At 42.2% G+C, this 15,905-nt stretch overlaps 1 protein-coding gene across 5 annotated transcripts in view; it reads left to right on the top strand.

The window, feature by feature from the left end:
• Positions 1-15,055, top strand: part of ALS2 (alsin Rho guanine nucleotide exchange factor ALS2) — a 32,459-nt gene extending 17,404 nt beyond the window's left edge. For 4 of the 5 annotated variants that reach the window (XM_082056635.1, XM_082056637.1, XM_082056638.1 and 1 more), the window contains exons 13-34: positions 236-398; positions 1,186-1,317; positions 1,525-1,653; positions 1,825-1,895; positions 2,242-2,308; positions 2,564-2,766; positions 2,901-2,966; positions 4,651-4,749; positions 4,856-5,020; positions 5,702-5,813; positions 6,078-6,155; positions 6,249-6,382; positions 8,377-8,565; positions 8,844-8,961; positions 9,531-9,688; positions 9,936-10,058; positions 10,343-10,519; positions 10,924-10,969; positions 11,917-11,978; positions 12,546-12,695; positions 12,930-13,026; positions 14,372-15,055. In XM_082056635.1, the coding sequence (XP_081912761.1) occupies positions 236-398; positions 1,186-1,317; positions 1,525-1,653; positions 1,825-1,895; positions 2,242-2,308; positions 2,564-2,766; positions 2,901-2,966; positions 4,651-4,749; positions 4,856-5,020; positions 5,702-5,813; positions 6,078-6,155; positions 6,249-6,382; positions 8,377-8,565; positions 8,844-8,961; positions 9,531-9,688; positions 9,936-10,058; positions 10,343-10,519; positions 10,924-10,969; positions 11,917-11,978; positions 12,546-12,695; positions 12,930-13,026; positions 14,372-14,410 (2,578 nt within the window). In that variant the 3' untranslated portion in view covers positions 14,411-15,055. The remainder of the gene's footprint in view (positions 1-235; positions 399-1,185; positions 1,318-1,524; positions 1,654-1,824; positions 1,896-2,241; positions 2,309-2,563; positions 2,767-2,900; positions 2,967-4,650; positions 4,750-4,855; positions 5,021-5,701; positions 5,814-6,077; positions 6,156-6,248; positions 6,383-8,376; positions 8,566-8,843; positions 8,962-9,530; positions 9,689-9,935; positions 10,059-10,342; positions 10,520-10,923; positions 10,970-11,916; positions 11,979-12,545; positions 12,696-12,929; positions 13,027-14,371) is intronic. The other variant, XM_082056639.1, reaches the window with a different exon arrangement.
• The last annotated feature ends 850 nt before the right edge of the window (positions 15,056-15,905 follow it).

The raw sequence follows: 15,905 nt of genomic DNA, 5'->3' as shown, positions 1-15,905 counted from the left end.
GAAGTAAAAAAAGTCCTGTGTTGCAGTTGGTAGAGAGCGACACGTCTGTATTACTGTACTTCCTTACATTAATTGGGTATAGTTTAATAAGCAACAGCTATTTGCCTTTAATTTTTATTGGTGTATGAGAATCCAAAAAGGGGCATTCTGAGCTCATTTATATAAAACATCGCTGATGTCTTGCTGTCTTTTTTCTTTTCTCCTCCCTCTGTTCCCCAATGTTCCCATCATTTAGAGACTTCTTGAGTAAAAACCAGGAGCTGTTACAGAAACTGTCTGAGAAGAATGAGGAAAACCTCCAGCTGGTGGAAGTTCTGAATGCTCTGTTTTTTATGCCATTTGGACGGCTTCATAATTATGCCAGAACTCTGCTAAAGCTTGCCACGTGTTTTGAAGTGGTAAGCTGGCTTTGTTATCTGTATCTCAATAAATACACACATGAAACTCAGGGCTCGGAAGTAACTGTGTGAAGCAAACGCCAGGTAATTAGAAACAGCTTAGTCCTCTGAGAAGGTACCTCGGGCTTGGATTTGCTGCAGGGAAGATCCCGCACGTTGATTTGTGCGATATTAACCACACCTGCACAGATCGCGGGACGGGCAGAAACTGGTTACCCTGCCAGAACTTGTTTGTGTGCCTGAGCACTGAAATTTAAATGTATTCTTTTGCTATCTGTTGCTTTTCAGTTCCATCTGGCATGACTGCTGTAGCTATCCTTGGCTGTAATACTCCACTAAAAATACTGCATGTATATATTTAGGGAGAATTTTACCACCCATTTAGATGTATATAATTGCATTCTTTTGAAATAAAAGGTGACTAAACGGGAGCAATAACTACTTGTACGTTTATCCCAATATAGTAAACTCCAGTATTACAGCTGCAATTATTAGCGCTACTTCTGCTACAGTTTGTTAAGCTGCAAGAGATCGATCTTGTAACTGTACATTAATCATTCTCCTTTTAACATTCATGGGATTTTTGTGATTTTAAAAGCTCCCAGCACTCCAACAGAATGTGTGACTGAGAAAATAACTTGGCCTCTGCTGCTACTTCATTAACCAGACCAAGTGTCATGCATTAGTGCTAATTTAAGCAAATGAGCAGCGGCATTGCAGCTGGGTTAGTGGTGTTGGCACAGGTATTCAGAAACACTCACAGGTCTTTCTTACCTTGTGCCCTCAGGCATCTCCAGAATACCAGAAGCTACAGGACTCTAGTTCTTGTTATGAGAACCTCGCTGTCCATCTGAGCAGGAAAAGAAAAGAAGCAGAATACACGCTTGGCTTCTGGAAGACCTTTCCTGGGAAAATGACGGTTAGCAGCTGGAACCTCTTGCTGTTGGCATGATACCCTCTGTCTGTTACTAATGCTACCGTCCCATTGCACTTCTAATTTTTTCTACTTTGTATTGCTGTAATACTCTTAACTTTAGAAATGCTGGGCCTTTACTGTGAAAGGCAAATAGCACTGACCATAAGTCCTAATCAGCTGCTACCATTTTGTTTTTAACCCGACGTGCAGGACTCCTTGCGGAAGCCAGAGCGTCGTTTAATCTGTGAAAGCAGCAATCGGGGCTTGTCGCTGCAGCACGCTGGAAGATTCTCTGTCAACTGGTTCATCCTCTTCAACGATGCTCTGGTACACGCTCAGGTAAGCTGCTTGTCTCCAGGAACAGAACCTTTTCTCTGCTTCAACCAATACGACGCGTTTTTCAATAGTGAAGATAAGCTTTTGCACCGTTCACTGCAATGTTGCCTGAATTCCTCAAAAATGATATTTTGTTCATGTTTACAAATAAGTTTCCCTTCTCCTTGCCTGCAGTTCTCAACGCACCATATTTTTCCCTTGTCCACACTGTGGGTAGAAGCTCTTTCAGAAGAAACTGGTAATGTGTGAGTATTCTGCCTTGTGATACTGAAATGGTCAGAATTTTTGGGAGGGAGGGTGAGCATTTTGTAACCAGTTATTGTAAACTAGGAGTGGAATAGGCTGGATGCAGTTTCGGAAAATGTGTCGTATTTTTACATCCTAAAAAAAAAAAAAAAGCTGTGTAAACAACAGAAAGAATAAAGTAGTCAAGTAGTGTTTCCTGCTGCTTGTTTTCACTGTTGACATAATATTAAAGTGAATGCTAGCTGGGGGGGCAGAGGGAAGCCTCAGTACTCCTGCTCTAAGAAGCTTTGCCTTTTTCAGGGTGAAATTTCGCTAGATTAGAATACTTTTTTCCCTCCCATGTAGGAATGGATTGAAGATTACAACACCAGAAGAGCAGTTTGTCCTTGTTTCTTCAACCCCACAGGAAAAGGTGGGCATGTCTACACGTCTTGCATGGCTTCAGTGGTAGGAAGGAGTTTTTCTCTCCTCCTGTAAACCAAGCGGGGAAGTATTCCCTAAGCATTCAGTGACAGCCAAGCCTTCCTGCAGCGCAGTGTGCAGTAGCAGCAGTGCTCCAATTTACAGCACTGTGCTGAGCAGAGGTGGTTCTAGTTCTTGTGAGGGCGAGATTGGATGCACAGACAGCTGTTAGCTGAGTTCTGTGGTGAAACGCTCTCTGTTTCAGACCAAGTGGCTGAGGGCGATAAGCCAAGCGGTGGATCAGGCCCTTAGAGGGACTGCTGACTCAATTCTCTATGGAGCTGGTGGGAACGTGCCAAGACAGGAACCTCCTATTTCTCGCAGTGCCAAATACACCTTCTACAAGGACCCTCGATTTAAGGATGCTGTTTACGATGGGAGGTGGCTTTCAGGAAAACCCCATGGCAGGTAAAAGCATTTGGACTTAACAGCCAAAACCAGAATGAGGTGGTTGCTGTCTCAATAAGCAGGCTCGCCCGTGGAAATCATTTGGGAAGTAAAGCGCTTGTCTTACACGCGTGTACGGCTTTGTGTGTTTGCAGAGGAACGCTCAAGTGGGCAGATGGAAGAATGTACTCTGGGACTTTCCGGACTGGGCTGGAGGACGGGTAAGATCCTCTCGCTACCTGCGGAGCCAGAGGGCAAGAAATACCCTTTGGAGTAGGAGATAATAACAACAACCTTTTGATTAAAGGTTTTGCAGTGAATCTTACTGACTTAGGGTTATGTATTTTAACAAGCTATATCTGTATGTTGATATAATCCCTCATTTATCCAGAGGTATACTCGTTGCCCTCACAACAGGCTCTACAACTGCATGATTAAAATCTTCCTCTTTCATAAAAATTTATCCTAATTGGGGTGTAATCAGCTATAGGATGAAGGAGAGAAATGGTAAAACAGCAGAGAGGAGAGAGAAGTGGGCGGGAAGGTGTAAAATCCTAAGCAGAGGATGCCAGCTGAAAAATCTGCGGTCAACTTTCTGCTGTATAGGCAACTATTAACTTCTTGTGTTGCAGTATTCTTTCAAAGTCCTGATTTCATGTCTTTAATCCTTCTGGAAAATGCCATGCCTTTCACGGAATGTAGTTGTGCATCTTCTCTAATGCTTTCCTTGCTGTCTTGAATCAAGACTTCACAGTTTGGGTGATGAAAACAAAACTAATGAGGGTGTGTGATCCTGATGATTAAGATAATTAGTACAGAGGAGCTTGAAAATAGGATGAACAGAAGTCCTAGCCATTACTAAGTAATCTGGTAAAACAAATAAGGCTGCTTGAAAGTAATTTATTCCACAGCTTTGAATTATCTATGGATTTGATTGCTAAGAATCTGCTAAGGGCACTCTTGAGGCAGAAAGGTTCACTTCTTCCAAAGGCATCTCTGTATGAATCTTGCGAGCAAGACTTGTCTGTACTGGGCAGGACACAAATACATAAGGAGTCCTGTGGGCTTCCAGATGTATTTTCAAAGTGTTGAGTTGGAGGGGAAATTGAAATGTGGTCTGGCTGCAGACAGCTTTTTAAAATGCACCTTGCATCATGGCAAACTATAAAATCAGATTAGAACTTGAGTTGTTTGGAACTAAGAGTAAGTGTAACCAACCACGGTGATTATAGGGCTGTTGGAGATGGAATATTGCAAACAAATCCCCACCAGAAATAAATGGATTGGTATTTAGGATTATCAAATGCATATATTTGTATTTCAGCGTGCATGCTGTAGTCTCAACACTTAACAATAGTGATGTCTTGGTGGGGTAGATGTGCTCCAAGCAGAGCCTTCATAACTGGATTTTAGTCTTCCCAGAAATTTCAAATCAGTAAAAGTTGCGCATCTCATTCTTTTCAGGCATACTGAAATGATGAACAACTCTGTGCCACTGTTTGAGCATAATTGGAAGCTAGCATCTCTGTTGTTGTTGTTGGTAATATATTCTCTGTAGCAATACGTTCTCATCTTTCCATGGAATAAAGATGTGCTTGAAGAGGATAGTGAAGGTAGAAGCAGTCTTATGATGTGAGAAGCCTTGTGGCCTTTAGAAAGATGAGAAGAATGTGGTGTGGTAGAGAGGGGAATGCTCCCCCATGCCCCAGTCACAGACCACGTTGACTTGGTGATGCTGGTATTCCTGCTCTCTCTTTAAAAATACATCAATAAAATCTGTAACCGCCGTAGTTGAAGAGATGTGCTAAAAATGATCCTGAGCATTCTGATGTTAGAATGGGTCCGTATCTGTTGCTCTTTTTAATGAACTGTTTTAGCTTGCGTTCCATTTCGCTGCGTTGGCAGGTATGGCGAATACCGGGTGCCGAACAAAGCGCTGAACAAGGACGACCATTACGTGGGGTACTGGAAGGAAGGCAAAATGTGCGGGCACGGGGTCTACAGGTAACGTGTAGCGCTTGCGTTGCCGAGGTGTTTAAAAGAAACACCAAACCAAACAAACAAGAAGGTTATAGGAATCTTACTGTCTTTTTTTTTGTTGTCATTGTAGCTATGCTACCGGTGAGGTGTATGAAGGGTGTTTCCAGGATAACATGCGGCACGGGCACGGGCTGCTGCGCAGCGGGAAGCTGACCTCTTCCTCTCCCAGCATGTTCATCGGGCAGTGGACAACGGATAAGAAATGTGGTTATGGAGTTTTTGATGATATCACAAGGTAACGCTTCAGTTCCGCAAATCCTTAAATGCTGGTCTGACATACAGAAAGAGTAGGAAGGGGTTGGATCTGCTAGTAGCAGCAGTAATGCATGTCTGAGTTGTGTTGAATCGAACACTAGTTCTCCTCTAAAAGCAAAGAAAAAGGTCCTTGACAAGTTACTTTTTTATTATTATTATGTGGATGGAGAAAACATCATGCCCTTTTCTCAGAACAAATGCAAAAACAGATTGTTTCAAGCTATTTGGGAGTTGCACTTAGTTTCAAACACTATAGCCTGACCTCTGTGGACTTAGACTCACAAAAAGGTATAGTAGTAAGTCTGAAGGAGGCTGGCGTTTACTTGTGAGCAATTATTAGCTGTCTACTAATGTTTTGTATGGCATGATATTTGTTAGGCTTTTATCCAGACAATGTGATCTATTTGCTTGCAGTTTTTGCACTCTGATATTCTCAAAAACATGTGACTCTGTAGTTCTACCTCCTATCTCCCAAGTAGCACAGCTTGGTTTCTTTCATTTATTATCCTCTCAATTTGAGTCATCTGAGTTTAGGTAAAGGAATCAAAAGCTTTTGCAAAAATAAATGCCTGCCGTAAGCTGTTTGCGACTCCAAGGTGGCACAAAGCCAAAGAAATACGTACAACTTGGACTGTCTTCTTCCTATTTCATTTTTCTTCAGAGGAGAGAAGTATATGGGAATGTGGCAGGATGATCTGTGCCAAGGCAACGGCGTTGTGGTGACTCAGTTTGGACTGTATTACGAAGGAGCCTTCAGCACCAACAAAATGATGGTGAGTTCAGCGCCGAACTCTGCTCTATAGAGGCTTATCCTGCGTGTGTCAGGCTGTACAAACCTTCTGTTCTTCCGACCTTCTCTTGTCCTGGCTTTTGAAACTGGCTCGATAATCCCTGCTCTGTTTGACCTGGGGCAATTTGAGAAGCTGCTTTTAGAAAAGATATTATTTGCTAAAAATTAGTAGCAGGTTTTTAAGTGTATCTAAGATCTGCCTTCTGTTGTAATTACTGCTTCGTGCTCTTTGTGATTCCCTGTGCAGGGGACTGGAATTCTTCTCTCTGAGGATGATACGGTCTATGAGGGGGAGTTTTCAGATAACTGGACTCTGAGTGGAAAGGTTGGTATTGCAGTTGTCGCTTGTAAACTTACCATCTCAAAAATTTGGTTCCCGGTGGATTTTGGTTAATTTTATTTATTATCTTCTCTGAAGGGAACACTGACCTTGCCCAATGGAGATTATATTGAAGGTCTCTTCAGTGGAGAATGGGGATCTGGGATAAAAATCACAGGAACCTACTTCAAACCCAGCTTGTATGAGAATGAGAAGGACAAGCCTAAAGCATTGTGAGTGGTGAACATGAGCTGATTTCTCATATGTTTCAGTAATACTTTGGAACATAACTGGCCTTTAAGAAAATAGTTAAAAATACTTTTTTTTGGAAGAAACAGTGAGATTTTGAAAACATTTTTCCTTTTTCATGCCTCTTCCTTCCTGCCTAGGAAATAAAATAAAAGTCATCTTTGTAGCTGTTCTTGCTTGAATATGGAAGAAACAGCATGAAATGACAAGATGGCCAACATGCTGCTACTGTCCTGCAACAGCCTCAGATTTTGATTTATATAGAACCTGTTAGAACCTGAGTTCACAGCTGCTGATGCCTTCGAGGTGCTAGAAAGGCTGAGTTACATTTGAGTGACTAACTCAATCACAGACCCCTCTGCCTGCTGCCAGTTATGCTGTTAGTAAATTAATTCAGTTAGTATGTCATTTAATAACGCCAGTGGGGGTACATTTGGGCAGAATTAGCTGGTTACTACACCTCTTCTAAACAGCACATCAGAAAATAGTACAAAAATCTGCTGAATTGCAAAAAAGAGCAATTTTACACCTTGGCAAAGATAATTTTCAGAAGAATTTATAAAAACCTATTTATAAAACCCTATTTATAGCAGATACATGAGATCAGTTTGCTTCATTATCTCTGGGGAGAAAAAATGTTTTATTTAAGTCATAACTGAGATAACCTTGAGTAGAAGACATTTAAGTAAATTTAAAGAGTCATCAGTGAAATGTATTTGCTAGCATGACATACTGGCGTACAGTAGTAGTAACTGTTGTACAGGATTCCATATCTTTGAAGCATACTCTCAAATTTCAGATTAAAATGGGAAACACAACTCTGTTTTTACTCCGATTACTTGTCAGCACTCACTGGTAATTTCTTTCGAGGGAGCTGCCACCCGCAGCAGGGCAGGTTGGGAGCCTCCCATGCACTGACCGCGCTGTGCCGGCAGGGAGTCGGGGGTAAACGCGCATACGTGGCTGTGAATGTTGCTTGTTAAGCAAGGGCTTCATCTGCCCTTTCTGGGCTCTCCTGAAGCTGGAAATCTGGTGTAATTCACGCAAAGGAACAGACTCTGCTGCTTCTGCCTTGTGAAACTGCAAGCAGGGGGAGATACCTGAGTTGATAGTTCTCACCTCAAATGTGGCAGAAAAATATTAATGAAAGGTCTGACGGCTGGTTTAAATCAAGATAGAACTGTTAAGCCTGACAGCCTTTATTGTCTTCATGAAAGCTTTTCAAAGTCGTTCTGTGTCCGAGATACAGATATAGATAGAGGGAGAACAGCAGCTCTTGGTTGTGCTGTGGCTCCAGAGGAGCCCTGGGCATGAGCTGCCTGTAGAAAGATGCCTGAGCTGGTGGCACTTCCTGCCAGGACATCTGGAACATGTTGTGCAACATCATGTGTAGATACTACTTGAGGAGCAGAAGCCACATATCCATTTTTTGCTATTTATCTGCGCATCTATGCTATTTGTACGTTCTGGGATAGTGAGATATTTGGGAGACTTTTGTACTATGTCTTTGCTCCAGGAATGAATAGCAGTGCTGAAGATAAGCCCAGCTAAGTGCAGTAGATCTTGTTGTCTTGGAAATCAAATCAGTTGTTTTTGTGTTTAAAAAAACATTTTCTGACAGGCTACAAGAAAGAGCAAAACTGAGTTGTCTAATGTAGTAAGGCTCATAGTTATTACCACATGTAGGTATTAAAACCATTTTAATCTTGTAACATTATGTTATATGATTAATGTGTGTTAGTTAGCAAGGAAAAAATAAAGCTAAGTGTAATTTTTTGTAAGTTCTTTTTAAAAAGGTCTTGAAAGTCAGTATATTATTTAAGTAGTAGGTTCTAGGTTTATTCTTATTGCCGAACTAGGTTCACAGTAGAGACTGTTAAATGTATCAGCTTTCGGTAGAACAGTACGAGGTGTAGATTGACATTAGCTGTAGGTGGTTTCCTATCTGAATGTGTTGTTTCACGACTGATTTGAACAGACTAACGGGTGCCTTTGTTAGGCGGAAGCTGGGGATGCTGGCGGTGCCCCCCGACGAGAAGTGGAAGGCGGTGTTTGAAGAGTGCTGGAGCCAGCTGGGCTGCGACAGCCCGGGCCAGGGCGACCGCTGGAAGGCTTGGGACAACATCGCCGTGGCCCTGACCACCAACCGGCGCCAGCACAGGGACAGGTTGGTTCCCAGAGAGCGTGGGCAGCAAGGCGAGCAAAGCATCAAGGGGGAAAAAACTGCAATCATGCTCTGCTCCAGACTTTAACTGTAAAAGTTCACTTAAAACAACAAACATGAATGCTAAACAAAATCAGAACTCTTAGTACTCTGCACTCTAAACTGGTTTGGGGACGTATTGATGCGTAGAATTAGCTCAGTTGTTCGCTTCACGAGTTTTTTCCCTACTGTGTGTCTAATTAATTATCTGTACAATGTCTTTGTCCTTTTTCTACCTGCAGCCCAGAATTATTGAGCCGCTCACATACTCAGACACTGGAAAGTTTGGAATTCATTCCACAACACATTGGTGCCTTCACCCTGGAAAAATATGAAAATATCAAAAAATATTTGATAAAGGTATTGTGACTCTTAGCTGTTCACGTAGCTTGTTGATAAGGCATGATGTCAAGCTCATTTTGTAAGAGCTTTCCTTAATTCCTTCCGTGTTTGCACTCTTGTAATCTGGGTTGTATTAATTCCTGTTTACTCATAACTTCAGAATTTATTGAAATGAAATCTACAACTAAGATTAAAACCATTATATAACTAATGGATACTGTCTTAAAGTCAGTTTCTGCTCAGTTACTGGTTAATTCTTATACATTGGATCCCAGAGAAGTGTCTTGAAATACTTGCTAATTGTGCATATTAATTTAGTAATGCTGGACAGATGACTTGGCTGAGCAGTAGCACAAGTTCTTGTACTGCCTTGACTCCTCTATGAGCTGTATTCAGCTAATATATGAATTTTCTAGTCCAGATGGCGATTTGTTAAACACAGCTCACTTTTGATGTAGTTGTAGTTGGTGTGCTGCTTTTTTTTCCCCCAAAGCCTGGTGTTGGATCTCTGGCCCATTTCTCTCGAATTCCATTGGGTTTTTTGTCTGGCATTGACCTGAGTGGCCAATGCATACGTTTCGTCTCAGGCTTGTGATACTCCTCTGCATCCGCTGGGCAAGCTGCTGGAAACGCTCGTAGCCGTCTACAGGATGACTTACGTTGGCGTGGGCGCTAACCGGCGGCTGCTGCAGGAGGCCGTCAGGGAGATCAAGTCCTACCTCAAGCGCATCTTCCAGTTGGTTAGGTAACGTGCCTCTAATTTTCAAGTCGAACCACGACTGAATTAGGTAAAGTTGCCTTGCGTGTTGAAACTGTCTAGAGCATTCGTGCCGGTGTCTTTACTCTGGTTTAGGGGTTGCTGTGCTCTCTGAGTCCACCGTGGATTATTTCAGCTGACTGTTCTTTCCTCTCCAATCTCGCCTTCTGATGCTGTGATTTGCAGAAACTTCTTGAAGTGAAATCGTAACGTTTTTCTGTGTGTTGCCATTTAGGTTCTTGTTTCCTGATCTCCCGGAAGAGGGCAGCACAATTCCATTTGTGGCACCAGAGACAAAGGGAAGGCGATCATTTTGCAGTGCGAAATCGGATTCCGGATCAGAGTCTCCTGAGCCAGGGTACGTAAAGCGAAACAAACTCCAACTAAGGAAGGCTTAAAACACCTAAACCACAAAAAAACCCCACCACAACTGCTCCTCCCACCCCAAACCCACCTGTATGTGGGCCGTAAAAGGAAATTAGTCCTCAGTATTTCTTAGCACGGAAATAGAACAGGCTTATACTAAATGAAAGATTTTTTTCCAATGGTTTCTTTTTCCATTTAGTTTTTATAGATAATTAGGCTTTTAAAATGTCTTCCTCTTCAAACCACCCCCCCTTGAATTTATGTATTGCTTTACAGCTACGTGGTAACCAGTTTTGGGTTGCTGCTCCCTGTGCTGCTGCCACGGCTCTACCCTCCTCTCTTCATGTTGTACGCCTTAGACAACGAGCGGGAGGAAGATATTTACTGGGAATGTGTTCTGCGTCTAAACAAACAAACTGATCTGGCTCTTCTGAGTTTTCTTGGAGTGCAAGCGTGAGTATGTTTCAACAGTGAGACAGAACTTAGGAAAACATCATGGCATGCAATCAGATAAAGCAACTCAAAAGAAATCCTATTGTGGACAGTGCTTTTATTTGGTTAAAAATGCATCTAAACATATTTTTAAGCTAGTTGGTATGGTTGTGAGAGTGAGTCAAAACTTCCCCTTTCCAAAAAGAGATAGGGGACAGAGGGGAAGGAAGGAAAGATTGGCCTAGCTACAATGCCAGGGCAAGGCATTTCAAATTAGACTGCTTTCCAGCTCTTTGTGCTAGATGTAGTCATCCTGTAGAAAGAACTGTTGCATCACGTAGAAGAACACGATGGCTTTATTTTCCTAAGGTGAAAAATGCTTTAAGACTTTGCTCTCTCAATAGACTGCGGTGGGTTTCTTGCAGGAAATTTTGGCCAGGAACCGTATCCATCCTTGGAGAGAGTCGGAAGGTACGTTGGTTGGGCCTTGGCGCGGTGCTTCCTTCAGGAACCTGAGGTCGTGAACGGGCAGTGAAAGAATTGTTGGCCAGGCTTTTTGCTTAAGACATGCTATGCTGTCTTATTTCTCTAAAATTTGTCTCCTACTTAAAAGCTACATTAGTGATTTCTTACAACAGCTGTCAGTTGAGCTTTGACACTGGCTTATTTGGTAACAAATCCTAATTTGGGAAGACATTTGTTTGGTCTCCAATTATGGAAGCATGAGAATAAAAGTCTACCAAGGAAAATTTCAAGCTGCTCGATTAAGAGAGTTATACCATTGTGTATTTTCGGATTAGGAGAAGAATTGTATCGTTTTTATTCTTAAGCATTACCTGGCTGAAAGTGGTTGAGCACTTTCTAAGTTCAGAAGGATGTCGTGTTTTTCTGCGTCTCTTCTCTGTCCAGTTTCCTCATTTCTGTGAATTTCTCTGGGTCTTTTTGCATCCACCCATTCTCTACCTGCTCCATTTAGAAAGACTGAGGCTCAGTTGCATATTAAGAACTAACATTTATTTGTTCTCTTCTGCGTGTTCCAAGCCCAAATCTCTGATTATTGATTGCTATGACTTCTCTAGGCTTCAACAGTTCTGGTCCTACAGTTCCCTCTTGATTGTTAACCATTAAGATTTAACGATTCTCAGTCTTTCTTGAGCTGGAAGATATCCAAAACCATCACTGATTCTTGTAACATGACAAGGATTTCAGTACAAGTTTTTCTGAAGTTGAAGTGAAACTCATTCAAATGACATGTTGGCAGATTTCCTGGATGCCTTTAGTGTCCGGGCACACTCCCCTTTGCACCGGAAAACCGAAAGAAAAGTTTCCTGTGCCAGTGTTGTATGAGATGCTGCTTTTCTTTTGCTGAATAGTGGGATTGTTCAACCTGCCCGATCAATCTTCTCATAATTACACAGGTATCATCAAGCACAAAGGATGCCTGCTTTGCCTCTGCAGTTGAATGTTTGCAGCAAATCAGGTAATGCCCTGAAATTTGCCTTTAGTGTTTTACTGCTCCTGCTCTAGAGTATCTAGTTTACTCGATTGTGATCTTTACCTGTCACCTGTTCTTTCACCTTCGTAAGAGACGTCACCAAGAAGTTTCAGAGTTCCTACTGAAACTGTTAGCAAATTCTCCCGAATGGGGAATGAGGTATAGCTCCATAAAATGTGACTGAGGATCAGAAGCATGAGGATGTCTAATCAAATATGGGCAGGTTTCTAAACAGTTATAGCAAAATGACCTATGGATGGGGGCTTTGCTGTGTCTGTTAGCTGACAGAAGGAACTCTGCTGTAAGAACAGAAGTTCCGAAGGTTTTAGAAAGGCATTTTTCCCCTTGTGCAGACAGTCTCACTTGCAATCCTGTGCCTCGGTCCAGCAGTTCCAGCCTGGGGCACTGCCCAGCCTGGGCCGTTGTGGGGTGATGGGTCTGGTTCATCTTCTTGGGCAGGGGGACACGCTAGCCAGAAAACTCTCTTCCCAGTTGAGATGCAGATACGTAGCTGCCTCTTGTTGTCCCGGTTTGCCCTTGCTCTCTGAACAGCACCACGTTTACCCCAGCTGACAAGTTGAAGGTGATCCAGCAGACTTTTGAAGAGATCTCTCAGAATGTACTCGAGACACTTCAGGAAGATTTTCTGTGGTCCATGGATGACTTATTTCCTGTTTTTCTCTATGTGGTGCTACGAGCCAGGTAGGCACTACTTGTACCTGTATTAAACACTCCTGCTTCTCAGCATCAGACTGCTTGCTAGTTTTTCCTGACTCCCTGAATTTTCTGGTTTGGCTGTTTGCTTTGGCCTGAAAAGATTTTGCACAGTTAGCTGTGGAGTGGCCTTGAGCTCAGAATGAGGTTGGGGAAAGCAGCTTTTTGCACACCACCATGTACAGGTCTTTTGTTCACCTATTCTCTTTCTGTCCCACTCAGGATAAGGAATTTGGGGTCTGAGGTGCACTTAATCGAAGACCTGATGGATCCTTACCTGCAGCATGGGGAGCAAGGCATCATGTTCACTACGTTGAAGGTATGAAAACTATTCAGGGTTATTAAGAGCTTTCTTTGGGAATTAATCAGCTTGGAGCAATGATGGTCAGCTTAGGACAATTTTATGAACGTAAGGTTGTAACTTTGACATTTTAATTGAAGATTTAGCTAAGGATGAGAAAGGAGACTTAGGGCTTAGGATAACCTCACAGTTGCGGGTATTGCTAATAAAATGGTGCAATGTGCAAATGTACTTGATTCAGATGTGTAATATTGGTTGTTGTTGACTGTTCCAAACGCTCACCCGTAGCTGTCGTTCCCCTACAACAAAACAAACCTTATTCCCTTCATAAAAACTGGAATGAAGTGCTGCTTTGGAGATCAGCCGTTCCAGTAATGTTCGAGTCTAACATTACACCTAGATGTTTCAGGAATTCAAGTTTGAAAAACCAAGAAAACTCTTTTTACTGTGTCACTGTCCACATTGTATTTAGTATTCTTCTCAAGTATGGAAAAAGGGAGAGAATCCGTTTTGATTTACATCCTCCATAGTGGAAACAGGTTGTTTTGGTACCTCAGAACTGTTCAGACAAGTGGGGTCTGTGACAATTCAGCTGTGTGCAGCGTTTTAGTGGGGTTGTTTTGGAGGGAGACTGTTAACCTGTGACTTCTATTGAAGTGTTCAGCGGAGCTGCTAGGTGAACATGATTGTGTTTTCTGTCTGTGAAAACTGGAAATAGGTGTGTGCAGAGGATTTTTCTTGTTATTTTTTGTAGCGCTGCAAAAAGGTGAGGTTTGAGTTGGTTAAAATCTGTCAGGGAATCTATGTAGTAGAAGCAGAATCTTATTTTCCATGTGTACAGGTGTTGTCTGAGACATTTATGTTGCTATTTCTGGTCACGACTGAGCCAGCACATATTTGAGCCAGCATTAAGGAGTGAACAGCTATCAAGCAGCAGGTCGGGTTATTGATCCAGACAATGGAAATCTTTGCTTTTCAGTCTTAGCGCCCGCATCCTTGTCCTGTGAGAAGAGATTTTCTTTATTCTGGGATCCTTCTGTCAAAGGACAAAGACAGACTTGTGAGGAAAAAACATAATGTACTTCACTGTGACGGAGCTGGGAGCTGTGGCAGTATTCAGTCCTGGGTGGTGCTGTCTTGCTTCACTAAGAGTTGGCCATAGTTTGCAACTTTGAATCTGGTTTATGCTGGTTTACATATCAGAAGATTGTGGTGTGTTGAGTGTCACTGTCATCCCTGTGTGTAAAAAGCCTAGTCCTCAGTTTTCTTGGGTGGAAAAAATAACCAACCTTTGTGTGTGTGATATTTTCTCAGCTTGCTGAGATCTGCTATGTATCCTAAACTGAGCTTTGTTTTAATTCAGGCATGTTACTACCAGATTCAACATGAAAAGCTTACCTAGACCATCATTTACTGCCTGGCTCTGTGGGATGATCTGCACAGTGAAACTTCATTCACTTCCCTGAAGTGGCGCTTGGAAAACCCTCTGCTACAGTTCTCTTGCCACAGATGAAGAACATTTTTGGTTGTTTCTTCAGAACTTCAAGACTGGAGAACTGCAGGCAGAGGCTGTGTGGGAAGTGGTGGTGAAGACTTGGTTTGTCAAGCACTTGCCAAGAAGAACTAATGTCCTGTTGTAACAGGACGGCGATTGACTCCTTTGCGATCAGCAATGCTGCGAACAGGCGTCTCCTGGAGTCCGTGTGTGAGTCTGGACCGCGTGGCTTCTAAAGCACTGGGTTCGTTTTTATGATCCCTGGGTTGTCAACAGAGACATTGAAAGAGAATGAGTTGCACCGCAGAACCGTTCAGTCTTCCTGAATTAAGCCAATATGTTTATTTAAAAAATAGAAATAATGTTAGTATTTATAATGGGTAACCTATAGTGTGTTTGGCTGTAAAGGTTTTGAACAGAATTGCTGAATTAATGTGCTGTTGTGGAAATAATCGCACTGTTATGGACTTCCCTGTTTACTAGAATTATAAATATCAAGGCATTCACCGTTCTTTCTGTTTATGAAATAAATAAAAGGCACTGACCAGCTGAGATGTTGGCACTGAATTTAGGCCTGAGCACACACGTGTTCTCTGGAAGCCCCTGCTCTTCAACAACCCACCTCTGGTTTAGGTTTAGACACTTTTGCCTCTTAACTCGTGTGTGTGAGTGAAAAAGCTCTTTCCCCCGGGGATCTGTGCGTGTGCTGTGCTGTGTGGTCACCTCCATTTATACCAGTAATGGCCAGGGCTCGTTTGGGTAGCGCAGGTGCCGTTCGTTACCATGTCTGACTCAAAAACGGGGTGGGAGGAAAGAGACTCGTAGGGTGTTATAATGGCTTGAGTTCTGTCAAACTGCCATGGGTAACACTAGTCATATTTTTAAATAGTAATCATGGCTTGTGTATTGGCACCTCGGTGGAGACAAACCATATGTCAAAATACTGTTTTGAACAGTGATTGTCATGTAGCAATTTTCATAATAAAGTAAAAAAGATTGGTCTTTCCAAAGTTGTTTTTAGTTCCATTGGAGAAGGGGAAAGAGAAATTCTGGCAAGGTGATATTTAAAGCTATTGTTAGACTTTTTATACTCCCAGCAGGCTGTCGAGATAATAGAATATAGAGATAATAGACTTCTTCATGTTTGCAAACAATTTTTTCTTAGCTTGATCTTATTTTTTTAATTATACTGAATAACTTGAGGAGAGAAAAGTAATAATATGAATAAAAGGGAAGCTATAAAAAGTTAATTTGAGAAGGAGGGGAAAAATAACAGACATGCAACTAAGGGTGAAGAATATAATGAAGTATAAGGCAGGAATTGGAACATTTAATGTTTTGTGCTAGATCCACTCTTTCTGTGCAATTGTCTCCTAGAACTCAGTGTACAAGAAAGATTTAC

Source organism: Streptopelia decaocto (assembly GCF_964273445.1).
Source record: "Streptopelia decaocto genome assembly, chromosome: 6".
Lineage (NCBI taxonomy): Eukaryota > Metazoa > Chordata > Aves > Columbiformes > Columbidae > Streptopelia > Streptopelia decaocto.
Note: the sequence above shows the minus strand (reverse complement) of the source record. Positions and strands in the feature narration are given on the sequence as shown.